General features: G+C 40.6%; 1 protein-coding gene across 7 annotated transcripts in view; it reads right to left on the bottom strand.

The window, feature by feature from the left end:
* Positions 1–23: 23 nt before the first annotated feature.
* Positions 24–26,705, bottom strand: part of cdkl5 (cyclin dependent kinase like 5) — a 44,039-nt gene continuing 17,357 nt past the window's right edge. For 3 of the 7 annotated variants that reach the window (XM_026164194.2, XM_026164176.2, XM_026164186.2), the window contains exons 4-21: positions 24,555–24,600; positions 24,340–24,476; positions 23,833–23,953; positions 23,495–23,554; positions 22,503–22,593; positions 20,004–20,106; positions 15,964–16,050; positions 15,420–15,500; positions 15,107–15,282; positions 11,882–12,732; positions 11,319–11,659; positions 9,930–10,031; positions 9,498–9,603; positions 9,216–9,348; positions 7,437–7,542; positions 6,885–7,046; positions 5,194–5,451; positions 24–3,747 (exon numbers count right to left, since the gene is read on the bottom strand). In XM_026164194.2, coding sequence (XP_026019979.2) covers positions 3,337–3,747; positions 5,194–5,451; positions 6,885–7,046; positions 7,437–7,542; positions 9,216–9,348; positions 9,498–9,603; positions 9,930–10,031; positions 11,319–11,659; positions 11,882–12,732; positions 15,107–15,282; positions 15,420–15,500; positions 15,964–16,050; positions 20,004–20,106; positions 22,503–22,593; positions 23,495–23,554; positions 23,833–23,953; positions 24,340–24,476; positions 24,555–24,600 — 3,372 coding nt within the window. In that variant the 3' untranslated portion in view covers positions 24–3,336. The remainder of the gene's footprint in view (positions 3,748–5,193; positions 5,452–6,884; positions 7,047–7,436; positions 7,543–9,215; positions 9,349–9,497; positions 9,604–9,929; positions 10,032–11,318; positions 11,660–11,881; positions 12,733–15,106; positions 15,283–15,419; positions 15,501–15,963; positions 16,051–20,003; positions 20,107–22,502; positions 22,594–23,494; positions 23,555–23,832; positions 23,954–24,339; positions 24,477–24,554; positions 24,601–26,705) is intronic. The other 4 variants (XM_026164203.2, XM_026164211.2, XM_026164220.2 and 1 more) reach the window with 4 other exon arrangements.

Consider the following 26,705-nt stretch of genomic DNA (forward strand, 5'->3'; position numbering starts at 1 on the left):
CCAAAACAAACTCTGAGACATTCAAAAATGTACAGTTGGCATTTATTATGAGACCCTATCATTTTTAAAGTAGAACGGTCAGTATAGATACTCTGTTATTTTTTATTTACACCCTGTCAGAAGTGGGAAACAGCTTAATGACAAAAAAAGAGAATTGATGTTATAGGAAACACATTCATATTTCTGAACAAAAAGTCTTCTTCTCATCTCAGTTTTCAGTGTGTGCGACCTGCTGAGGGTTGAAGCCTTCATTTCCATCTGACGCGTTGAGTCGATAAACTAACGTAAGGCTTCGGGTCACTAGCAAGGTAAACTTCATCATCACTTTGTCCCATTAGTGATATAAACAAACCCATGTCAGCAGTCATTTACAATCATTAGCAATGAGGATTTTGTACACAAGCCCACAACATGGGACAGTTTTACCTTCTGTGGGATAAACTTAAGAAAAATGTAAAAAATGTATTGCAGAATGATGTGATGTCACATACCAACAGTTGCCAACGCTGTAATCACAGTCTCCTGCAGGAAATCCTTCTTTGTGCTATATTTGGCTCAAATCCATCTAGCTGCCGATTTGGCTAATACAATCTGCATCACTCCGAGTCTTTTAGTGAGTGTTATTGCTTTCAGTCAACCATCAAGTTACTGTGATTGATTCTTATTTTCACCAAATGGGGATCCAAACTTTTCATGGACCATTCTTCTGTTCTTTGTTCCTTTTGTCTGTGATGGCATTTGGAATGCATTTTTTTGCTTTATGCTTTCAAATCACAAACGTATGAAAGGGAATTAAGGCCACTGAAGAAAGAAATTTGAGGTCATGACTTTTTTTCCCTTCAAAATCCTGAGGAAAACAAAATCATAAGTCTAACTTTAAACTAAGAATTCTCTGAGGGAGAGATTTGTTTGAGAGTTAATCATAATTTTGAGAAGAATTCAGTTTTGAAGAAAAGACAGACATTGAGAAAACTGATCAGATTTTTGAGGAAAAGGTCAGAATTCTTAGATTAAAGACAGACTTTTGAGAAAAAGCCTGAATTGCTAAAATCAGAATTTTGAGGGAAAAAAAAAAGAAGAAGAAGAAAAAAAAAGAGATTTGCAACTAAAGTCAGATTTTTGAGGAAAATGTCACAGTTCTTAGATTACATCCAGAATTTTGGGAAAAAGCCTGAATTACTAAAATCTGAATTTTGAGAAAAACAAAAAAAGTCAGAATTTCCCAATTGAATTCAGATTTTTGTGGAGAATGTTAGAATTCTTAGATTAAAGCCAGATTTTTGAGAACAAGTCAGATGTTTGAGCAAAATGTCTGGAAAAATAGTCAGAATTGTCAGATTAAAGAATTATGCAACTGAAGTCAGGTTTTTGAGAAAAAGCCAGAATTCTCAAATTAAAATCAGAATTCTGAGAATAATGCAACAAGACTGTTTATTTTGTTTTTTGTTCCCCCCCCAGCGGCCTTAATACTGTTTTATATTAAGGAGGACAGAATGAAGAATAATGGAAAAACTGGGGGAAAACAATGCTGTATACTTCCCCTAGGCCACAAAATGTTTTTCATTCTACACACCTCAGCTTTACATTGCCCACAGATCAGAAGACAATTAGTAAATGCTTTAATGAACAATCAAGTTAAGTAAAATCATCCCTGATTATGACTGTTAATGTTAATAGTAATGCAAACTGGAAAATCAAATTCAGATTTACAAAAGACTTTTACAAAACTCTTGATAACACAAGCTTTTAAAATGCACACAGGAAATGTAAACACATATTATAGGATAAGTCTGGTGTTATTTCATATAATTCATGGCGTCAGCAAAGTCCTATGAAAAGCCCACACCCAGCCAGTGGGGGAATGTAAGTAACCACATTCACTCAAGTACTGTACTTACTATATTAAAATGAGCATATTCTCTACTTTAGTTAATAACAAATTTCAATAACAAATTAAAATGAATCTAAAGATTTTTAGAGCACATACACCCCACTTTGGCTGCACAGACAATGCATTTGGAATTTCTGACAAAATAAATAAATAAATAAATGGATAAAGATAAAGTATTACCAGACTTATCCTTTAAGATCTTAAAGGTTGCAGGTGAGGTATGCCTTTTTGCAGAGAGCTTCCCTGCCGTCTCAAAACACTTTAAATTTTCAATGTCATGTTAGGTAAACCTCCCTCACTAGAGCTGCGTGGTGATGTGGGCGAAGATGCCTGTTAAATGGTTTTTAAGGCTGTGGACAAAACCAACATGGCAGCAACAAGATGCTGGAAAGCTGTTTGTCACTAAACGAACTGAGGGACTGAAAAATGGGCAAATTTGAAAACTGCGACAATGGGAATGTAAGATAAAATGACCTGACAATTACAATATGTGAAGCACAGAGCCTAACAGTCTCACTCTGGCTGTTCTGCTACCAAACCCTGCTAACAAATAGCCCAACTTGTCACAAAACGTCAAAACTGATGTCATGAGGGTGATGGGCAGATTTGCACTATTTGTAATATCAGATATTTTATATATTTGTCAGTATTTCTTTTTACATTTTGATGAAACAATCAGAAAAAAGGGTAAAAACAACATAACATGATAATCTGCTAATAACATATCAAATCAAACAAACAAAAAAAAAAGACATTCACCATTATTAAATATTCCTTGTGACATATTGTATTATCAACACATAAATATCTATGCATTTCTTTGTGTCGAAACTAAAGCTCTTGCAATTACACATTTAATTCTATATTACCTTATAATATTCCCATATAACCTACATACTGTGTCATTTATAGCTTATATCCTTGAATTTAAAACAAATAAATATTTCATAAATAATGTTAATATAAATCATTTTTTATGTTCTTATCAAATATCAGAGCTTGAAAAACATTTGAGTTTATTGGCCACTGCTGTGACAGCGGCTGTCTAATGTGTTGCAGTAGCGTCCTGTGAACAGAAGATGGCAGCAAAGAGGCCACATGGGCAGTGTCTCCTTGACAGGGATGATCAGCTTGTTCTGATGTAACCTTGCAAGTAGAGACAGACAATAATATAGAGCTGATACAGTACTGGCATCTCAAGAAAGGATGGGCCCTTCCCTATCTTTGCTTCCCTAAACCACACTGTCCCAGGTGTTTGGCCGATCAACGTCTAGGCTTTTAGATTTCAGAGGCATGAGCATCAACAGATTACTACATTTCTGAATTAGGACTTGATCCAGTGAAAAAGGCTCTTGTGTAGACCCTTACTGCAGTACCACGATGTCTGCATTCTGGCAGGTGCTTCCGGGATGGAGCTGCATCGGAGGTGGTGTGGTTGAGAGGTTTTAGAGGGCGGTCTCCTTCAGGTCGTTGAGGTTTGGCATCCTGGTGCGGGAGGCTCGGGTAAAAGTGGGTCCATTCTGACCCGGTTTGATGCCCAGCTGTTCAGGGGTGAACTGAGCCCCCTCTGCCCGCTGTAAAGCAGATACGTGCCAGCTGGACTCTATCTGTCCCGGCAGGGGGTAGCTGGCCTTGCGGCTCTTAGCCTGGGTGGAGCTGCTCACCCCAGTGTGCCCCCTGCTGTCGGCATGACCTCGACCCTCGGGGTAGCCTGCTTTGGAGGAGGGCTGAGGAGGGTTGGGCATGGGGGCTTGGAAGCGCAGGTCTTGAGGAGGAGGAGGAGGGGGAGCCTGTCCTTGATTTGAGGAAGAAGGGGAGAGGTGAAGGAGCCTACGTAGTGACTTGAGTGGTTGGCTCTGGCAGGGGGGGAAAGAGACACCACTGATGAATTATCTTAAAAAATAAAACTAAATTTTTGTTATTGTTTACAAATCCCATGACCAAGCCCAACAGTGTGTCACATGTGCTGAGGCCATGTGACAGTATTGCAGGTAACTGTCTGTTGAATTCACATTGGCTCAAGGATGCTATCCCCAGGTAGCTATCTTGCCTAAAATGTGCATTTCGATTAGTGAGCATGGACCTGAGGAGGACTATCTCCTGCTGTGTGACACATGAAAGAAAGGTCAACTTCAGACAAAACCCCGACCTGATTCTCCTGACATTGTCTGGAGTTGATGGGTGAAAACAATGTTTTCTGTCTGCCGAGTACTAAAGCCAGTCTCACACACTGTTGGGAGAATCTAGGTCAGTCTCACATGCACTATACAGCAGGAGATAGTCTTTCCCAGCAACATTACCAGCTATATTCTTAAATTAAACAATTGCTTTAATAGTAACTAGCTGTCAGGATAAAACTGATTTTAATATCAGACATTTGTGTTTTAATATATCTTTTGTTAGGTAGGGTGACCAGATCCCAAAAGCTAACTGTGGGTCAAACTGTATGTTTATGTGGGACAAGGCAGGAAATGCTACTAATGTTTCGGTTACTTTGATTTTAACTAGTGGTTTGTGAAGAACAAATTGCAACATTTTAAGTCCCATTATAAATAAATGCAATAAAAATTCAATTCAAGCTTAAGGTTTGATTTTGTTGAGTACTTTTCTTTCACTCATTTATTCCCTTTCTGTCCCAATAACATTTAAACCTTAATGGTTATTCCAGCTGCTGTTCTCCCTGCTAATCATCTTTGGGTTTGAGTAAACCACTTGCTTCCTTTGAGACTAACACGTGTTGACTCCACTAAATCAGAATGTGGGGCATTGTCTCACTATGTGGGTTGGGGGAACGGAGGATAAAACACTGTGCTGTCCTACATAAAGTGGGACACCTGGGCGCCCTACTGCTGGGTAATGTCTGGAAAAGTTCAGGTCTACACTGCATGTGTGAAAATAGCTTCCTCCTTCGTACTCCTAAAAGCATGAAAGTAAATGTAGGAATAATGCGAGAATGGCATTAATACTAAATGTGCTTCTACAAGGCCTGTTTTTTTCCCCCATTCTTAAGGTTCTTCTTAAGGTTCAGTTTTAATAAAAACCTTTGACCTTTTATAGATTATACAGTTTCCCTTTCTTTGGGCCTTGAGTCTTGGGAGCTTTATTGTGACACTTTTTATGAGCACGGCGCTATATATTCTAGTTTCGTGACTTCAGTATATAATTTATAGGAAAACTTAAGTATGTATGACAAGATAAAGTATTGTTCTTTTTAAAAATCTAATAAAAAAATCAGATGAAAGACTCAAACTGGGTTGTGATCTGCAGATAAATCGAAACTGCAGATTAAAGTAGGCACATACCTGAGAGTGTGAGTCCACTTGTTTGTCCGGCCAGTCAGTGACTCTCTCTCTCTCCCTCCCTCTCTCCCTCTCTCTCTCCCTTTCTCTCTCTCGTTCTCGCTCCCGTTCCCTCTCCCTGTCCCGGTCTCTGTCCCGGCTCTGTTCCCGTTCTCGATCTCTGTCTCGGGATCGCTCGCGGTTTTTCCGCCGGCTGCTGTGGTGAGAGGACGACTTGGAGCTCCTCTGCAGGGACAAGTGATCCTGTCCGTTCCCGGGAACCTGACGTTTCAGAAATAGAAATATGGAAGTGTTATTTTTAATCCAAAACAAATACATAAAAATGATGATCGCACATCTCACTAAAATCCCGGTGAAGCCCTTCATGCACTGCTCTGGCAGAAACAGACATGAGACAAGAAAGTGGCGATGATGATTGTCTTATTAAAAAATGCTTAACTCTCTGCTCTGGTGTCTGAGTGTGTTTAGATAAGCTTTAATATAAACTAGAGATGCAACTAATAATTAATATCATCACTGGGCAGTTTGATAGTTGGTCATTTGTTTGCATAAAAGGTCAAAAAGAAAAATGATACAAACCAGCGACAAACAGCAAATTCTTACTGTTGGTAAAATGTAACTAGTAAATCTTTGGCCTTTTTTCTTTTCGCTTCATACACAATTACTCAGCTTCATGTACCAGTTGGCTACATAAGAACTACTTAAAGTGTACTTCTTTTCCTTATTCCAGTTCTGTATTTTTTGGACTATATAAGGAGTAGTTTTGCACTGTTACTTCAAAGTATTTCATTGTATATTGTACACTCGTGCAGCCCTTCTATTCATCCACTGTCTGAAACAATCTGTTTTAGCTCCTCCTTCTTTAACTCCGCCTCAGTTTAATACAACTTTCATCTGATTGGTCGCCCTTTACAAACAAAAATCCTTTAAAAAAAAAAAATGGGTGGGGCTACTGTGCTTACCGCCAGATCTGTCTAGCTGAGTTGACCATACTAAGAAGAACAGATCAAACAATTTAAAAAAAACATTCTATAAGTATTTGTTTAAAGAAGTTTAGCCTAAGCTTTTACCTCATAGGGATTATTTGCACATAGCAGCATCATTATCAGAAAATGTAACCAGGTGCACTACAAGTAAAGAAACAGAAAATAAGGAAAAGCATAATCAGCTTCCTTTAGGAAGTGCTGATAAGTTGAATTATCTGCCATTTTCCCTGTTTCCAGCCTTGCTAAGCTAGCTAGTTAGCCTAATCTAGCTCTCAGAAAGGAGCTAAAGGAGCACATTTTATGAAATAACTATTCATGATTTCAGCATTATTACACAACATAGCAAAGAGACCAGTAATTTCTACAGCAGGAGTGTGTGTTCATGTGCTGAACATGTTCGTGACCCTCTCATGATGAAATGATGCCTTACGCTGGCCTGACAAACAGCACACTGCACGTTGAAATGTCTCACGATGCAATGTGAGTGCAACGTGACTGCATTTGACAAACGTTATAGCAAGACAAAATGGATGTGAAAACAGCGTGCAGCATTAAATATATAAATATATATATGTTTGTGTTTGAAATCCTTTCAGCAAAAAATTTTCTTTAGCCAATGAATCAGTCAACTGAGAGGATTTCAAACTGGGTCATTCCAGTGAGTGCAAAATAAGTCAACATGCAGCCACAGCGTCGGGGTTAGATTACTGGTGAGGCAGGGTAGGGCGCGGCAGGCTGGTGTTGTACCATAGGCGAGGCGACTACAGGTAGGACTTTGACAGCTGAGTTGTGCTTTAAGCTATTTTTAGAGCTAAAGAGGGGGAAAAGGCTTTTCTTGATGCTGGGATTCCTCCCGTCCTCCATGTCGGTCTGTGGAGCAGAAGATGCACAGCCACAACTCTAAACACAAATCTCTGACATCTAAGAGAAGAACAACTGCAGAGGAGGAGGAATATGTGATAAACAGGAAGCAAAAAAGAGACGGTGAAACTTCAGAGCAACTTTTGCTTTAAGATATACTCGACAATTTTAAGAGCTTTCAAATAAAATCGAATTTCCCTTTAATCTTACTAGATGTCAGTGTTAAGCTCATATGAAACATTTTTGCAAGAAAATATTGACACTGCAGATCCTGCCTTACAATCAGTACGTGCTAAACTCAAAAGGCGCACAGCACATGGAACCAAAATACAAATAGTTGATTTGAAAAACCAGGTGACAAGAATAATCTTATTAATAAAAAGTCATTAATAATCTTACTATTTGTGACTTCTTCTTTTTCTTTTTAATGGCTCTGAAGAAGCCTTGCTTTTCCTTCTCTTTGGCGGGCTCTGGAGGATTCATGACCATTGCTTCTGCAGTAGTCCTGCATGGCAAATGTGGAAACGTTTCATTTAACTTGGATTATAACGTGCATGGGAGCAAACAAAATACATAATACAGTAATACATAAAAACCATACACTATGAAATAACACATGCAGCACAGTAAAGGAGTCTAACTTAATAATCCTCATGATTTACAATTTCAAACCAGCTGCATGTGAAAATGGAAACACTTAATCAAACTATTCATGCTTTGAAACAGAAAATCTAAAAAAATATGTTGTAATAAAAAATCTGAATAAAAAAGTCATTACGTAAAAAAACAATATACTCTTTCTGAGGAACTCAGGCTTCTTCTGCAGCCACTGCCACCACATACAGTCCACTTGAAGAATAAACAAAGCAAAACACAGTTTTGTGATTTTGGTCCATGTTGACATGATAGCATCACAGGTTCATTGGTTGCACATCCATTATAAGAATCTATGGTTCCACTACATCCCAAACATGCTCTATTGGACTGAGATCTGGTGACTGTGGAGGCCATTTAAGTACAATGAACTCAGTGTCATATTTAAGAAACCAGTTTGTGATTTTTTGAGCTTTGTGACACGGCACATTACCCTGCTGGAAGTAGCCATCAGAAGATGAGTACACTGTGGTCATAAAGGGATGGAAATGGTCTACTCAGATAGGCTGTGGCATTTGAACAATGCTTAGTTCAGGGTAATAAGGGTCCCAAGAAAATATCTCTATACTAGTATCTGGTATATCTCTACACCAGTATGAGCAGCCATAACCATTGACAGGCAGGATAGAGCCACGCTTTCATCTTTTTATGCCAAAGTTTGACCCTAAAATTCAAAGGTTGCAGCAGAAACTAAGACTCATCAAACCAGGCAGCGTTTTCCACTCTTCAACTGTAAGGCTATGAAAACATCAGTTTCCTGTTCTTAGCTGGGAGGAGTGGCACCCAGTGTGGTCTTCTGCTTCTGTAGTCCATCTGCTTCAAGGTTCAGAAATGCTCTTCTGCATGCCTTGGTTGTAAAGCGTGTTTTTTTTGATTTACTGTTGCTTTCCAGTAACCTTGAAGCTGTTTGACCTCTTACACAAATAAGGCTCTTTCACCCAGAGGCTGCTGCTCACTGGATATTTTCTCTTTTTTGGATCTATGTAAACCCTTGAGATGATCAGCAGTTTCTGAAATGCTCAAAAAACAACCATACAGCATTCAACGTTACTTAAATCATCTTTTTTCCTCACTTTGATGCTCAGTTTGAACTTAAGCAGATCATATCTACATGCCTAAATTCACTAAGGTGCTATGTGATTGGCTGATTTTATTATCTATGGAATAACCCATCATATATATATATAAAGAGTTTATATGTATTCAGTGCAGCAGCACAGAGTGTGAACAATAGATCTTAATTGGTGTTAATGACACAGCGAGAGAAAAAAAAGTCAGACACTTTAACAGCAGGGATGATGTTCAGATCGGGGAAGGAAACTATAAAGAAGAAAAAAACAAAACAAAACGTCTTCATCCATAAATGTCCTGCACGTCTGACACACTCTGTACTGGACGTGCACAATTCTAACAGCAGGCTTAACAATTTAAAAGTTGTTCATGTTTCTTTAATCCACTGTTGTTCCTACATTTACTGCACTGCTGCCTCAACATGCCACATAAAGACTACAAATGAACTCTCACCAGTCAAAAGCTGTCTGGCGTTTGGAGTGGTTGGCCATGGCGACAGGGTCTCCGGGTACAATGGGTACGACTGGCCCTCGACCCTGGCCGACGCCGTCGTGGAAAGAGGAGTTATCTGGCCTGGGAGAAGGGACTGAGGAGAAACAACAAGAGGTGGAAATGACTGTTTTTGATCATTTAAATATGATGAATGTGTGATCTTTGATCTTCTTTGTGTCAAAGGAATAATAAACAAAAGAAAGAGGAACCATACAGGTTTTACTGTTATTTCTTGCTCCTTACCTCGATAAAAGCTCCCTACTCTCCGAGGCATGGACTCAGTGAAGATCATCCGGTTCTCCTTGGAGGAAGCTCCGTCCTCAACGTGAGGGTCGTGGTACATGCCAACCTAAAGAGTGCACACATCGTGCAGACCCACGAACACACACAGGGAAACAGGAACATACAATTTTTTTCTCAGCCTTTATCGTTTTAAGCGACATTCCTGTTTAATCTCACTTCATCCCTTATCATTAGCTATCGCAGTCTTTTCTGGCTTACAACACAAACATTCAGGACATCTTAGCGCTTTTCAGTGAGGCTACATTTATACCAGCGACAACGTGCAGTGAAGCTGTTGGCTTAAGTAGGAACACAAAAAGAAAAGCAGTCAGAAGAGCTACTCTCTGTGTTTGCTGAACTGGCTGGAGACAGGGAGGAGTCGGGGGGTCGGACCTCGTTTTTAGAGCGCTGTGTAAGAAAAGCAGCAGTGTTGTCCCGCGTAGAGTCTTTGATGGGGGCACAAGGGTGGCTCATGTCTTTAGGGGACTGCTCACTCTGTTGAGAAGACGGACAGCTGCAGGTCAAAGCAGACTGGAGAAGCAGCATGAAGCAGTGGCAATGATAATGCGAGACAGTGACACTTCCTACACACACACGCACATCAAATCATGAAACACCCATACTCACAAACACACACAGACAGTCAGTGCACATAACAAAGGAACATTTCACCCTTTGTTCCGCTTCCATTGTTTAATATCTTCCGCGGATGAGCTTTCATACATTTCAGGAACTGTAATTTTGTCTCTGTGTGATTTTTCACCAACCTGCCTCATCCTCCATCATCTTTCTGTAACTTAGAACAATTCCAAGAAAACAGCCCCAGTTATTATTGCCTTCAGACGGGCTTTTAAACTGCAGACGCAGAGCTTTAGTGATCGTGTTTGGGAAACAGAAAAAGGTTTTCAAGCACTTACTGAAAAGTTAAAACATTGACGCTGCACCCACCTCCCATTATCTCACGAGAAATTCAGTTAAAATGTCTTTTACGAATGAGCAACACCTCACCTGCCTTTTCTGTTGACCTTAGTGCTTTCCAATCACCGTCAACATCCCTTTTAAAACGTTTTTGACACATCGTCTGTGAAGGTTCTCAGTCATCCAGGTAGTCAAAGGAGCTTGCAAAGAAAAGCGTCTGGACTTCTTTAAGTTGCTTGAAGACGTCTTCAAGCAACTTAAAGAAGTCCAGACGCTTTTCTTTGCAAGCTCCTTTGACTTTTTGACACATCATTTATGCGTTATTGTGCCACTATTGCTGTGGAGGTTGAAATTTTGTGTGTTTTGAGCAATTTTACTTGTGTTTATGACTTATTTCTATTGTGCATGAGTAAGCGGCAGCCTGTTTGGAAACACCAAAAACAGTTCCTCGAATGGCCACTTGGATCGGACTTCTGAACTAATTCATGTCATTGAAATGCACCATTTGACCTTGTTTGTGGTTTGCTGTTTAATTAATTGTACTAGCATGAGGACAAATGGGTTTAAAAGTGGGGCAAACAACAATTTTAGTTCTTTTTAATTTTGGAGGACTCTGGACTGGGTTGTTAAAATGTGGAGAGATCCTGGTCAGATAATTCTGGCAAAAAGAATGGCAATGTGTTTAGAAATCCTTATGAGCGATGACTGGTGTTGGTTTTTCAGATTGGTGGGGAAGTGTGTGGGGAACTACAAAAACTGCTGTCATCATTCAACATAATGCACCCTAATTTAAGCTTTTCATTGTGTGTCTGTTGCTATTTTAGACTCAATCCCGCCACGTTCGAGGCACTTTCTGCCACTAACCCTCGTCATGTCGTCCGTGCAGTCCTCCCTCGAAGAACTCACTGAGTGTCCAGCGAGGGTGGTCCTGTGCTGCAGCTGTGGGGAGAGGAGCTGCAGGCTACTGGCTCGTGTTGGTATCGCCTGCCCCGGCGGAGGCAAGCCCGCCATCGCCGTCTCCACTCCGTGTGGTCGGTGGCGTTCCCTTCTCACGTACATGGAGTGGCGCTGTGGCCGCTGCTGAGAGGAGAAAGGCGAGGTATAGCCGAGGCCGTAATGATAAGACTCGTGAGGGGAAGGCAGAGTGTGAGTAGAGGGCATCCCAGGTCCTCCTGGGTCCAAGAGCTCCGGCGCACCAGCGTCCTCTGGAGACGGGAAAAGAAGTCAAAGTTAGCAGAGCGATAAGAAGTGAACAGTTACAAGTGTTCTACTATTTAACTGTCCAAACTAATTTAAGTGATCAGGACGATCTTTTTTATTTTCTTGTTTGTTCTTCTTGCTGGAATCCACTGCGATGATGTGTTTTGTTTTTTGTTTTTTTATAAAGCTTTTAAAGTGTAAAATGAATAGACTTGAATGAAACCTACCTGGCACTAAAGATTTATGTCTGGATTTGTGCCTGGATGAAGAGTCCAGCGTGCTGCTCTCCATGCGGGCATTGCCGCTGCTACGAGAGGCGGGGCTGTGTCCAGATCGATCACTGTGTCGAGTAGAGGGGCTGCCAGGAGGCCCAGAAGGACCTGAAGGGGTGTTGAGGTCTAAACAGCTGGCAGGGAAGAAGCGGGCACTGGGTCCCACCCCAGCTGTCGTGTTAGAGTTTGGGTCATCCGGGTGGAGTCGACCGTCGCTGAGATTCCCCACAGATTTGGCATCGCTCAGTCCGCTGTGGCTCTTGGACAGACTGAGATAAGATGCTGAGCTCTTAGAGGATGAGGACATGGATCCGTGGGCAGAGTCGGCCATACTGTGGGCGTGTCGACTGTGTTGTTTTTCTGCCCCAGACTGTAGGGTGTTAGTTTTGTTTTCCAGGAAAGTGTGCCGACTGACCTGCTGCTGCTGCTGCTGCTGCTGCTGCTGTTGCTGCTGAGAGCGAGAGGAGCTGGGTTTGCCGTGGCCATACTTTACCCCATGTCCCTGGTCCGGCAACTTCGGGGAGGGTCCCAAGTTGAAATCAAACTCTGTTTTGCTTTTGGATTCTTTGGGGCTGAGCAGGTGTGGCAGGTTGTTGTTAACCAGATCTTTGCTGGAGGAGATAGAACGATTAAGAGTCTGGGACATGTACTGGCCCTTGGGGTGCAGAGTCGGACTTAAACTGGATGGTGCCGGTTTGTTGCCGTTGAGGAAACTCTCATTCCCGAGGTGATGGAGGTCTCCGTGGCGAGGGAGGCTGGAACATTCTTTGCTATTGGAACGACGGCTTGAACTCTTAGTGTGACTCCTGTAGGAGCAGAGGGAGGGCCGTTTAGCATGGTGTTCTAATATTTACTGCTGTAAACCAAAAACACCATCTGGATATGACAGTCTATGTTTTTAAATTGAAAATAATCTCTTATACAAATATTACAACCGTTTATTAAAGTGCTTGTGGAAGCATTTCCTATATGACATTACAAAAAGTTAAAATAGCTATAGTATTTTACTTTAAAAATATATTAAATTTTTTTTTTTTTAATAACCCCAGCACCCAAAAAAACCACTGATCTGTCCGGTTTCTAAGACCTTGATTCGTGGCTTATTAGTTTGATGCAGTTTTACAAGCCTTGATGATCCATCATCGAGAGCTGTATCTTGGTCAGAGAACTAAAAGTGTAACTTTCAAGCACCAGAGAAAGCATCTTATTAAATCAATCTATATGATTTTCCTGTCAGCATGGTGTCAGAACCAAAGTAGTTTACGTAAAGTGTAACTATTCTTGCAAACTCTGATTCTGTTTTTTACCCTTTCTTTCATTAAAATGTTACGAGCTTATCAAGCCTTAGATGAGCATTTTAATCTAAAATATACAATTTGAGACCAACAGTTTGTTTAATATTTTTCAGTTCCACATCTACAAGTGAGTCAAAATAATGATAATAACTTATTTTTGATGTATCTTTTTGAGTCCCAAATGAAAAAAAGAAAAAAAAAGAAGCAGAAGAGAACAACGAGGAAAGAATCTGAGCAGACGCGTTGAAAGAAAATATTTTGTTATCTCACAAAAGCATTGTTTATATAGTTATAAAATACAGTCATGTGAAAATGAAAGCCAGTGAAGTGTTTTATATCAGGACAGGTTTTCATTTACTTATTTAATTTAACTTTTATGAACACAGGTTGAGACTCAATGTCTCATTTACGAGAGAGACGCGTTTTCGACAAACATATTAAATTACAGCAAAAAATAGCTAAAATTAGATAAATACAACCCAGATGAACTAGAACATGTGGCCTATGACACTGTGTCATTATCTGTTTAAGAAAAACTAAATCAAAATGCAGATACAGTGTTCAAAAAGCCAAATACACTCGAACTGCTTCCATAGGAATTCGTAGGGTAAGTAGCAGCCGGGGTCTAATGAAATGCACTTGATTAACTGAACATCAGAAGGTGCGAGCATTTAAGCGTATGCGTTATTTTAGAGTAACAACAGTTTCTGGCCATCAGTATTGGAAAGTTTATAGGCCATTTCCAAACTAATTGAATTTCATCACTACACAGTGGGAAAGATTACTCACAAGTGTAAAACATTTCAGATGGCTGCCAAGAGTGGACATCCCAGGAAACTCACTCTAAGGTCAGACTGTGCAGTTCTCAGAGAATTTCAAGAAAACCCAAGAGCTGCATCTTAGACTCTACAGCCCTCTGTGAGCAGGTTAAAGTTCACGACACTACAATTAGACAGACTGAATAGTTGCCTGAACAGGAAATGGTGCCAAGATCGAGGTTCCTGTCTCGAAAAATAACACGGCAGCACAGCTTTGCTTTGAAAAGTCGCATCTAAACAAAGACCTCTGAAGCAATGTCCTTTGGACAGAGAAGAACGAAGTGGAGATGTTTAGTTGTTACGCACAACGCCACATTTGACGAAAACCAAACACACTTTATGCTAACTGTCAAGCACGGTGGTGTAGTGGTGATGATTTGAGCTTGTTGAGCTTGTTTTACAGTCTTAACAACCATGAACTCCTCTGTATACTAAAGTAATCAGGAGTCAAACCTGAGGTCTGATAGCTAAAGCCCGATGCAAACCTGGTCAACCAACATGACAACGACCACAAGCACAGCAGCAAATCTTCAGCAGAATGGCTGAAAAGAGAATGCAGGAACTAAAGAGAGTTGTGCATAAATTAATACTGCATTTGCTGTCAGTGGTTCTGATCAAATTCTTATTTTTGGCCTTTATTGACAGATACAGTGAAGAAATGACAGGAAAGCAGAGGGAGAGAGAGAGAGGAGGAAAACATGCAGCAAAGTGCTACAGGTCAGACTCGAACCCAGGCTGGTCACTCTCATCCATATGGCATGTGGTTGCCTGCTCAACTCAGTGAGCTAAACTGGCTTTGCAGCTTTCAACTTGGGCTGGGATATTAAAATGAAAAAAACAAACAAAAACAAACACTAAAATGGCATTGGTTTTAAAAAAATAAAGAAACACTAAATCTTGATGTAATCAGATACAAACAGTATCTGACATTAGATGTGATGAAAAGTCCGTCACTATAACACAGCATTAGTTCCAGTGTTAACACAGAGACATCCAATCTGGGCTTTGTAAGACGACCGCATGTAGACACTCTGGCAGAAGCCTGAAATAAAGGATTGCTTTCTAACCTTGTAGGAACCGTGTTCTCTCCATGATGGTGTGTTTTTCTCTTGGAGGAGCGTGGCGGGTTGGGAGAAGCAGGCGGAGGCCTCTCTCTCTCTGCCTGCCTCAGAGGCTGGAAGGCTGGATGGTTCAAACTCTGCTCTGTTAGGTAACGCTCAGTAGGGTTGAGCAGCAACAGATTCTGATTGGAAAAAGGCATGCACGTAAAGGGAATGATGCATTTTAGTGACCCCTGTCTCAGGTTTCATATATGATATAGCAGTCTAATCAATAATTCTTATTCTTGTGTGAGAGTTGGAATGTTTCTTGGCATTTTACCTTCATCAAATCCAACATCAAACCACTCAAGATGCCTTGGTAACGTCTCTCCAAAGTCTGAGGATGAGTAACTGATGGAAACTGGCAGAAGCACAAAGACACAAACACTGGATCAAATTCATAACCAACGCAAACTTTCTGTGCATCAAAGACTACTATTGTGATTTCCAATGCACAGTTTATGTAGCTGCCAGTAAAATAAATAAATAAAAGGAGCTCTCACTTCAAATCACACAGAAATCTATCAGCGGATCACGCTGAACAAACTACAAAGCGTGCGCATGCACACAAGCACACACACAAGTCCTGATCGTCCCTCTGGGGCATTTTCTCTTGCTGCTAAACTGAACACCAACCACCTATCTCATGAGTCATAGCAATCCACTCAGTCATGGTGCTGGGAACACTGCCACAAAAGAGAGAGAGATTTGACACAAAGCTGAGATAGAAGGAAAGGAGGTAAAAAAAAAAAACAGAAGAGGAGGGCGAGGAGAAAGGAGATGAAAAAGTAGAGAAGAATTCAAGCACAGTTAATATTTTGTACCCTGATTCCATGAAATCGAGGGTTGTTGTAGAAGAGTTTCATCTGTTCTGCAGGAAGTGGCCCCAAAACCTTCTGAATGGTAAAAAGCTGGAGACAAAAAAAGAGAGAAATATCATTAAAAACACCCTTTTATTTTTCTTTTAATATTTACGCAAGTTTGTAAAAGATATATGCAGATCTCAAGCATCAAAGTTCATTCTTGATTCTGTAAACAGCAGTTAATCCCACTTCAAATAATCTCACTTCAAGATGTATTTGTGGACAAGGAGTTTCCAAAGCTTCAAAAAAAAAAAGAAGAAAAAGTGCAGAGCATCTACAGCACATTTCTGTGACAGCCAGGCAAACTGATGAAAATCATGTAACACGATCGAAGGTGGCAGAACAACTAGGGAACAGATGATGAGCTCATTTTGTTCTCCATTATAGTTTTTTATTGTTACACATTTCCAACAGCGATGTTTTATTACCTAACAAATCTGACGATGTGCACATTTAAGACAAGGAGGAACGTTTTCGTTCACTGGAGGGGTGAACTTCTGCTAAACCAATCACACTCTTCGTCAACCTGATTCAGCACAATCTTCAGCAGCTGCTTTCTGCCGAGTAAAATAATGTTCACGTGAGTGGTGAAAGCGAAACATTAAAGATGTGAATTGTAAAATCAAACCGACAGGAGAAACACTCTGTAAAGCCAGATATCATGGATTTATATTTTACAGTATCATACATATAAATGACACACTGCTCAACTGCAATACAGCTGACAGGTGATTTGAATCATTTTGATCATCTTGACGCATATGATGATCTGCTGGGACACTCTGGGCCCTGATTAAACTTTGGGCCCCCGGGGCCCCGTGTTCCCAGACTATAATGGTGCTGGTGATTCTTCTTCCTGCCCCTTGCTCTCCTACCTGCCTATCTGCAAACAAGTTGTGCATCTTAGTTTCTCTTCAGTCCTGGGTAAAAACTCAATTTAACAGCAATTTTTAAAAAAGCATGTTGACATCCTGATATAAAAAAATGCTTTTTCTTAAAAACTGTGTGTGGTAAATATTTAGTGGTATAATAATATACTCATTTGTCTAATAAGCACAGTTTCCCAGTTCAATCCTGGGAGGAGACAAATCCCTTTATGGTTGTGTCAGGTTACGGTGAATAAAGGAGCTGGATAAAATACCGTCCACTTTATAAATGATAGCTGTTTTGCTAACATATGCAACAGCTGCAGCTGACAGCGTTCTGCTAAGCCTCACCTTTGATAATTCAACTCACCGAACTTGACCTGTTGGCCATGTTTGTGGTGTTGGTGCCTTTCGGAGCAATGGAACTATTGCATAAATTATAAAACACACTGGCTGGAACAACCTGTTCAAGAAGTCCGTGTTTCATTTTTGGTGATTGAAATTTATCATTAAGACATGGTCATCTGTTGTGTTATATGTGTCTCAATTTCACGCAGTATAACACTTCATATATATATATATATATGTATATATATATATATATATATATATATATTAGGGGTGCAACGATATTCGTATCGATATTGAACCGTTCGATACAGTGCTTTCGGTTCGGTACGCATATGTATCGAACAATACAACATTTGTAATTTATTTTATCAATTTTCCTTCTGACGATGCTGTCTGTGTTGAGCGCTCAGTGAATCTGTGTTCGACTACTCCGCCTAGGCTGCACTGTCAAGCGCAGATCCACTGAGCGCTCAACACAGACAGCATAGTCAGAAGGAAGAGCGCAGGGCAAGCTAGCGAGACAGAAGTTAAGCTCTCCTTTTAACATGGACCTCCCCCACTCTCATTCAGATCTGGCGTTTGGAATTATTTTGGTTTTCATGTGGCGTATGACCCTGAAGGTAAGCGAGTCATGGACTAAAGTAAAACAGTATGTTGGATGTGCCATGCGATGCTCAATTACATGGGTGGGAACTAGTGTGTTAGCGAAGTTAGCTCGTTAAAATGTTGGCCGTCTAGCCCCATGCACGGAGCGATCGGCGGTAGCTCGTTAACGGAGATTTGCCGTGTTGTGGCGCTAAGGTCATTTCAACGAGATTAACCTGAAAGCACTAGTGGGAACACAACGAATATGACTGCACATTTATGCCGACATCATCCTAGTGCAAAGACAAAAACAACAAGCATGCTACTAACTTTAGCCGAGTCATTTAGACAGCTGTTAGCACATGATTCTCCTTATGCTGCTGAGAATATAGCCCAGAAGAAGCGGATAGTATAGCTTTTATTTTGGAAAGAGACATTTCTCTGTAATAAACTCTCTTTTCCAAAGATGAGTGATTCCTCAATCAGATACAGGGCTTGCAATATCGCTAGCCCGACGTCCCGGAGCTAGCGATTTTTTTCAGTCGGGCTACCAAAATCTATCTCTTCCCTGCCCGTCGGGCTATTGTAGGAAAATATATGTCAATGCTTTTGCATTCTTTCAGAAATGTAGCTGGGTAATTATGTCATTGGCATCGGTGAGCCACTGTCAATATGTGACATATTGAAGTCGCGTTTGAATTTGCGCTTGTTTTTTGCTTTCACTTTGCAATCACGTGAACTGTGTATAGAGAGCGACAGCACTGATCTGTGAGTGATGATAATTTGTGCACCAATTCCTCTGACATCGTCTTATTAATCGTTAGCTTACTATGCAAACATGACAAGTGAAATCTCCCGCAGCAAGCTTAAACATGTGAGAGGTTGATCGCGCAGAGAATCGCTGAGCTTATGTGAGTCCGTGTGTAAAAGCAACAGTATATATATTTTAGTTCTGCTGAGCCAAATAAGACAGGTCAGGGTGAAGAAGTGACAGCCAAAGAAAAGCTTACCACAAAACGGAGAAGTTATGACAAATCAGACTATAAGGCAAAAAGAAAGTGCAGCTTTATGGTTTCATGGACAAAAGAATTTCTGTGGCTGCAATATGACGAGCTAAATAACCAGGGCTGCACATAAGTGGTCCGCAGGTGTGCATTCGCTGTCAAAATAAAAAACACGCACAAGGGTTAGGGTTAAATTTAAAAACTGTACTTTTGAGTTAAAATATATATTTATAATTTTAATAAATGACAAATTAAAAATGCTTGAACATTTTTTTGTATCGAAAAAATATCGAACCGTGACACCAAAGTATCGAACCGAACCGAACCGTGAATTTTGTGTATCGTTGCACCCCTAATATATATATATATATATTATTTAGATCTTCATCAGAGGTTAGAAAAACTCAAAACCACAGTGTCATAAATGATACACCTGTTGTTGGATGGTTAAACACAGCATGCTGTCCAATCAACGAAAGTGCTTTAAATGAGAGCACCAGCCCAGGTGCACTGACCTGAAAGTGATGCACATTGTTTCCATAAATTTCCTACTAAACTTGTTGGAACGGCACATAATCCATAAAGTGTTTGAGGGCAGGCCTGAGACAGATTATTTGTGTTAATACATTTTCTTTCTTCGATATATCGATGGGTTGTGTGCGAGCTAACAGAGAGACAGTTTCTTCTGGTGCACAGATCTCAGATCTCAGAGCTCTGTTGGACAAACTTGTGATTTGGGGATGAATAAAATTTAATTTGACTTGCTATTAAATTTCCAAAATTAGCACTCATCACCATCTCTGAGATCTCCCCCCGCTCGCTCTGTTGTCTCCCAGTTGCTTTATTTCCGACAACACAATTGAAATTTCTCTTGCCCAGGTGTGAAGTCCAAAAAAGCCCCTGTAACTGTGATTTTTACACGAGGACTCTCAGTAATTCTTCTTTTGTTTTATTATATCAGAGAAGAAACCAAAGTGGGCGTTCTGTCAGGTGCATAAGCGTCAAATATTATGAATGCCTGTTCCCTTTATAACAATCTGAAATAAATAGATAAAACCTGTCAGCCCACCTTAAACATCACACAGTAGGACTTTGAAATGTGAGGTTTTGATTTATTTACATCAAAAGCTATTTCTGTTTTTCAGTCAGCCTGTTTAATTAGCTATACGCTTCACCCTTGTTTCGGCTCACCAACCTGATCAATCTCGCTTTCCCCTGGAAACAAGGGCTGTCCATCACTCAGCTCCCCGAGGATACACCCCACCGACCACATGTCCACCGCCTTTCCATAAGGAGCCCTGAGACGGAGAAAAACAGACAAATATGTAATCATCAAATACAGCAAAAAGACCTCGTTAATTAGACGGTAGGGTGATAATAATGAGAGAGGAAATGAAAATGGCGAGGAAAAAGGGTAAAAACCAAGTCCCCGAATGAAGAGGAGACGATTATGAGAGGGGTGACAGCGAGGCGGGGGTGATAGAATTCACGGAGGTGGTGCAATTAAAATAAAACGATCGATGTTGTGTTTCTGATGGAGAAGCTCATAAAGAAGATGGTCATTTCTGAGGGAACAGAGCTGAGAAGTCTGGTGAGAAATGGTGAGAGATCTGGCAGCAGAGAAGCAGAGGAGAGGTGGTGTTGGAGGGAGAGAGTATTTGAGTGGGCGGCATTCAAACGCTGTCTCAATAAATGTTCCAGGGCATTTACTAAATCAGGCTACAGAACCGAGGCTAGATGACGTTCAGCTGTCTCCAAGCTAGAATGGACATTAAATGCAGCAAAAGCACCAAAACAACATCGGCAAGAGAAGTCCACGAGGAAAGTGAAATTTGATCTGTGGGTATGGTGTGTGCATGGTGGCTCATGTCATAATGCAGCAGATGAATCACTGACTGTTTTTCCAGCCATCTGAATTAAAGAAATGAAATGAAATGAAAATTTTTACAGTGAAATTACATTAAAAAAAGGTTTGTTAGCTTAATTTCGTGCTCAAAAACACACAGAGATGCAGTTAGAGCTCACTAAGTGGGTGACAGTTATCATACAGGCAATAATCAGTCAACTTTTGTGTTTTGTCAACTTTTATTCAGCATAATGCAGTAATGTTTATTATATTTGCCCAGATGTAATAAAACCCAAATAAACACAATCCAGTTAGACTTACTGGGGATTTGGGAGTGTTTGTGTCATGTAAAGGTCCAGATATAGAGCATGTCGAATCATATTTAACTAGCTTTTACAGCTGAGGTCTCTTAGACTGAACGGAATGAATACATCGCTTTCAGTAGTGAACTAATTAAAAATGAAATTGGTTTGTCAATTTTCATTAAATTATAAAAGAATATAGGACGAATTAAAAAGATGAAATCGTGTTCAGTACGGTTTTTGAGCTGTTTGAGAGAAAGCCCGCTTTTTACAAGGAAACAAAAACAGCCTATTTGCAGACACAGTGAAAGCACAGACTTCATTTCTGAACATCCATTAATAGTTTTCTTTTAAGAGTAATTTTACAAGATTTTCATATTTATTGATTTGCCTGCTGCTTGGACAATAGATTCACTCTAAAAGGAAAAAAATCTATAGTTCCAGTGTCTTTTACACATACTCATCAGCCACTTTGTTAGGAAAAAAAATTATTCAACTGCTTGTTAATGTAAATATCTAATCAGCCAATCGCATGGCAGAAACTCAATGCAATTATGCACGTCGACATGGTCAAGGCGAGCTGCAGAATTTCAAACTGAGCATCAGAATGGGGGAAAAATGTTTAAGGAACTGTTGATCTTCTGGGATTTTGCCACACAACCATCTCTGGGGTTTACAGAGTGGTCCAAAAATGCTGAGCAGCAGCTCTCTCACCAAAAACCCCTTGTTTATACCAGAGGAGAACGGCAAGGCTGCTTAGAGCTGATAGTAACTTAAATAACCACAAACAAGGTATGCAGAGGAACACCTCACAATATGCTGAATCTTGAAGAAGAAGACCACACTGGTTGTCATTCTTCTAAGAACAAGAAAATTAGGCTACAGTTCACATGAACTCACTAGAACAGAAGATTGATTTGTGACATTCAGATTGTAGTATTTTGGCATAAACATCATGAAAGCATGGATCCTTCCTACCTGTCAATGGTGTCGGGGATATTTTCTTGGTACATTTTATTTATACTGATGAATGCATGCTGGTACATATGCAATAAAATAAGTCTCACATTAGCCCAGACACTTTAAGTCTATTTTTACTGGCCTCCTGTTTAAACAGATTAAAATCGTGTTCATTTCTTCTTCTTCGTGTTATTCCAGAAAATGCAGCTGGACATTTTTGGGATCTTTGGAAAGTTTGGCCTCAGTTTGTAATGAGATGAGATCTCTATTTAAAGCTGCTTTGATATAATAAGATTTCTGCTATAACTTGCATTTATTCGTGTCAGGCTGTAGGCACGAGCGGATACATTAAACATATAATGCAAAAATGAATGAGTATTAGCTGAGAAAATGAGACCAGTACTGTGTTATTTTGTTTAAGGTACGGTGGTATCACAAGAGAAAAGCTGATACCCTCTGTGGAAAAACACAGAAACATATCTTGTGCTGTGTGCTCTTTCCTTCGCTTCATGTTTCTCACTTCAGCTCCTGCATATATACATGTATGCACAGACATGCACACGCAGATGCACACACAGGAACTCACCCCAGCAGCAGCTCAGGTGAGCGGTACCACCTTGTGGCGACATACTCAGTGTAGTTGGCATCTGTTCCTTCAGACAGGTTACGAGCAAAACCTGAGCCAGAGTAACAGATATTCAATAAATCACGTACACCTGATTCTGTATGTTACACAGCCATCACGTTGAAGTGTGATAATATACAATTTAGACTCTTTCAAAGATCAATTAAAAACAAAAAAAGGACTCTCAGTGTTCAAGTAATTTGGACAGCTTAGTAACAACACGGTCTTCCCATGTGATCAAACTAATTAGTTATGTCACTGCAGGCAGTTGGAGACTGTGCTTTGGAAAAGTGTCGTACAGAGAGTCCATTTTAATCATAAAAAAGTCACAATAAACAGAACGCCAGCTCCAACAGTGAATAACAAACAAATCTCACCCCAGCTGACTAAATAGCATTGCATTAGCCAATTATGCAACGCTAACTAACCATGTGACCCTGCTGATACTGACGCTAATGTAAAACACACACCTGGAAAACAGTAAAATGGCAAAGACGTGTCATATCAATGCACTTTATTAGTGTTTTACAGAGAAAATAGGTGCTTCACTAATTGGACTTCTTTGGCGGATTAATTGTGTTAAAACCCAGCAGGCTGCACTTTGAAATGCTGCTTGGCTGCTTCCCAAATGGCAGAATTGATCCTTCTGATATACAACTTACAAGGTGACAAATTAAAGGTGGGATTTTTCACACCGAACTAAGCCCAAAAAACCAAAATGGGCACAATGCAATCACAGACATAACTGCAAAAACTCAAATAATCACAATCAATCGGCAGCTGAAAGCGATTTACTGTGTTAAAGAGTTTGCTTGATTTTAAAAGCAGTTATCATCACTCGAGCAGCGAAATGTGCATGGTCTGGGAGTTTTTACTGCCTTGCACACAGACTCTAAATCCTTACAGCACCGTGACACATGGCTGGCTGCTGTAAAAAACCGAAGAAGACTCACCAAAGTCACAAAGTTTGAGAACATCCTCAGAGCTGATAAGGAGGTTCTCTGGTTTAATATCTGGAAGAAAAAGGCATTAACAATATGCTTCAAATGCTGTCCTACTACATGAATACGTAACATGAATACAAGACAACAATATACATTTTTTACAGCTTCAGTTTCCCTCCTATGACAGTACTTTGTCTTAGCAAACTATTCTTGATGTGTGGAAAGGCTCAACCAACATGCTCATGTACACCACATAATTTGAACTGAATTCCTCCTTTTTGAATCATTATTGAATCACAAAAGTGTGATTTCCAGATGTGACATTAGACCGGGTGACACTTCCTCACCTCTGTGCACAATCTCATTCTTGTGACACCAGTTGATGGCTTTGATGAGCTGGTAAATATAGCTGCGGACTTTGTCAGGTGGAGCACCGTTGGGCATTTCCTCTAGTAGCTCCAGCATATTCTGCAAGGTGCAAGAAATTCCCTGTTAGAAAGTGTGCTCTAAAAATATTAATGGTGTTAACCTTTAATTTCTTTTTTGTTTCTTTTTTTTATTTTAGCCCTGACAGGGGGTGAGAGGGGACACCATGCTAAATCACTAGAGTACAGCATGAAAATAAAACCTGTCATAAAATAAACACTTGGCCGGGTACCCTGGCAACACAGTGGGGAATACCATTACTCACCAACAGCATAGTTCATATGTTGCCATGGCGACACTTTTTAATGCTTAAGTGAGCAGTCTCAAAATCCTGAAACTTAGAAGTAGGCTAGGAATCTAGATACGGCAGAGCAGAGAGGAGGAACGTGTGCGAAGTCAAATGATAACGACGCAGTCGCTGAACTGACCCTCTCAACATATTCGAAGACGAGGTAGAGCTTCCCCCGCCTCCGAAAAGCCTCCTTCAACTCGACGATGTTGTCCTGCTTCAGTGTCCGAAGCATCTTCAGCTCCCGAAGAGTGGTCTCTTTGACCTCCTCATTTTCTGTTCGGAAATTAAAGCAGCAGAAATTAGACAGCAGCTCCTCTCTTCTCTCCTAACTTCCTGGCTCACTCCACTCACCTTCACTGTCTTTGAACTTCTTAATCGCCACCAGCTCATTGGTTTCCTGTGAAGACATGAGGATAAAAGTCAAATCAAGCCACTTACCAAGACAAAGACAAACACCTCAACAACCAGACCTATACGACACAAGACCATTAAGATCAAAGAAGAAGTAAGAAATAGAAAGTATCTGCAGAACAACAACGACAAAAAAAGGTAAAAAGAAAGAGAGAGGACATTTAAATTCCACTCCTGCCCACTCCTAACATTAAGAAGGAAAAGTTGCCGTGGCAGTGCCAAAACAAGAGCGATGCTGGTGCTCTCATTTCAGTTATTTTACTCAGGGCTATCTCTCTCACACACATATGCACACAAGTCCGCACATACACACGGACAGACAAAACAGCACTTCTTTGGCATAGCTAAAACGCTCTTAGGCCTCCTTCAGCTTCTTGCAGGTTGCTTGATTGACCTTGCTGAATTTTTACAACACAAGCGCAGATTTTTGCTGCTGCTAGACTGCCATGGCCCAGCAGAAGCACACTTTAAAAAGCCTCTTAGCAACTACTGCAAAAGGATGGACCCTCAGTCTATACCATAGGAACTTGACTCTGTACTGTATGGACTGGAGCATGCTATTGGATGGAAAATGCATGATTTTTCAGAGGTAAACGCAGTGATTTACATGTGTGCCAGCTTGTTTGATGCTAGGTGATTACATTTCCCCTACATACAATAATATTGCAGTCATATAATGCAACAGCCTGACTTTTTTCACTGAAAATCAAACACCAGGCCTACTTTGTTGAAAGAAAGTAGCAATTTTAGGACTAAGTGGAATCTCCATGACTCTAGCACAGTCCTTCTCGCTGCATGCATTAATTGTTTTATTTAGCGTCTGTGTTGAAGCTAAAGCTACTAGTGATACAGTGTCTCTCAACATGTGTTACCTCATATAAAATGATACAAAGCAAATGTTGTGCATGTCACAACATAAAGCAAAAAGTCTTGTTGCAGTCAACATGACATTGTTTGTCTATTTGGTGTTGATGCTATACCCAGAGGCTCTACGAGAATTACAACATACTGGGCAGTGTCCTTGGCCGCTCTTGTGTCCCGCTATTGTTCTTTTGTTTTCTGTGGAATAGGCAACAGAATCGGCCTCAGTGTGGGGAAAAGCCAGCGTGATGATGAGCTACGCGTCATTTGTAGTGCTTTTGCTCACACAAACAAATCGTTTGACTGCCTGTGCGTTTTTTCAGTACAAAGTTGTCTGTTTAGAGATTTTTACATGAGAGGCAAATGAAATGAAACAACAAGGATTTACAGCTCTGACAGCACTTAATCCTCAGAGTAAAGTTAGAGATTTTAGCCAAGGGGGGAAAAATCTGAAGAGCAAACTGGGAGCTTTACAGTGTTTACTAGACAGACAAAAACACACACACCAGCAGCCATGCACCATATGGGACATTTCGAGCTCTGTGGTAGCAATATCTAAAGCGCTGATGATACTTGTGCTCATGTGTGGGCTCTTTGACCTGCACTGATTTACCTTTGAAACCACAGATATGTCAGCACACTCCAAAATAGCCTCACCTTTGCTAATTTGCTGCTGCTGATTTAAACAAGTCACACAAAGTACATAAAAAAGCAAAGCTTAAATGCCCCCCTGACCCAAGAGGTACAACCTATGGATCAGCAGAAGGTCATGCTGACCAAGAAGCAGCCGATAGCTCAGTGCTTTAACGTCAAAAGAAGGAAGCAGTTAGTGAGCTGAGGATCCCGAGGAGACAACTCAAAAGGAACAATACCGAGCAGTAGTCGAGACTAGCCAGACTCAAGACAGTTGTACAATATCTGGGGCTCATTAACAAAATCCTATCTGACGATGTTAACACCGCCATAGTTACTATCTCCACTGCCAGCAGCCCATGGATAAGTACAAAATTTCCGTAACTGAGGCTCTCAAAACTGCCAAACAGAGTCTCACACCTCTGGCTACTAGTCTGAAGAGATAAAGCAGAGAAGCAGAGTTCAAAAGAACAAACGGCCTGCTCTCCAAAGACCCTTTCACCGATAGAGTCAGAGACTCTAAGACCAGGCAGACCAACCTGAGCACTGCCTGGACTGACTGCAAGAAAGCCTGTGCCTTACATGGACTACGGGAGT

Source organism: Astatotilapia calliptera, chromosome 1, assembly GCF_964374335.1.
Source record: "Astatotilapia calliptera chromosome 1, fAstCal68.1, whole genome shotgun sequence".
Lineage (NCBI taxonomy): Eukaryota > Metazoa > Chordata > Actinopteri > Cichliformes > Cichlidae > Astatotilapia > Astatotilapia calliptera.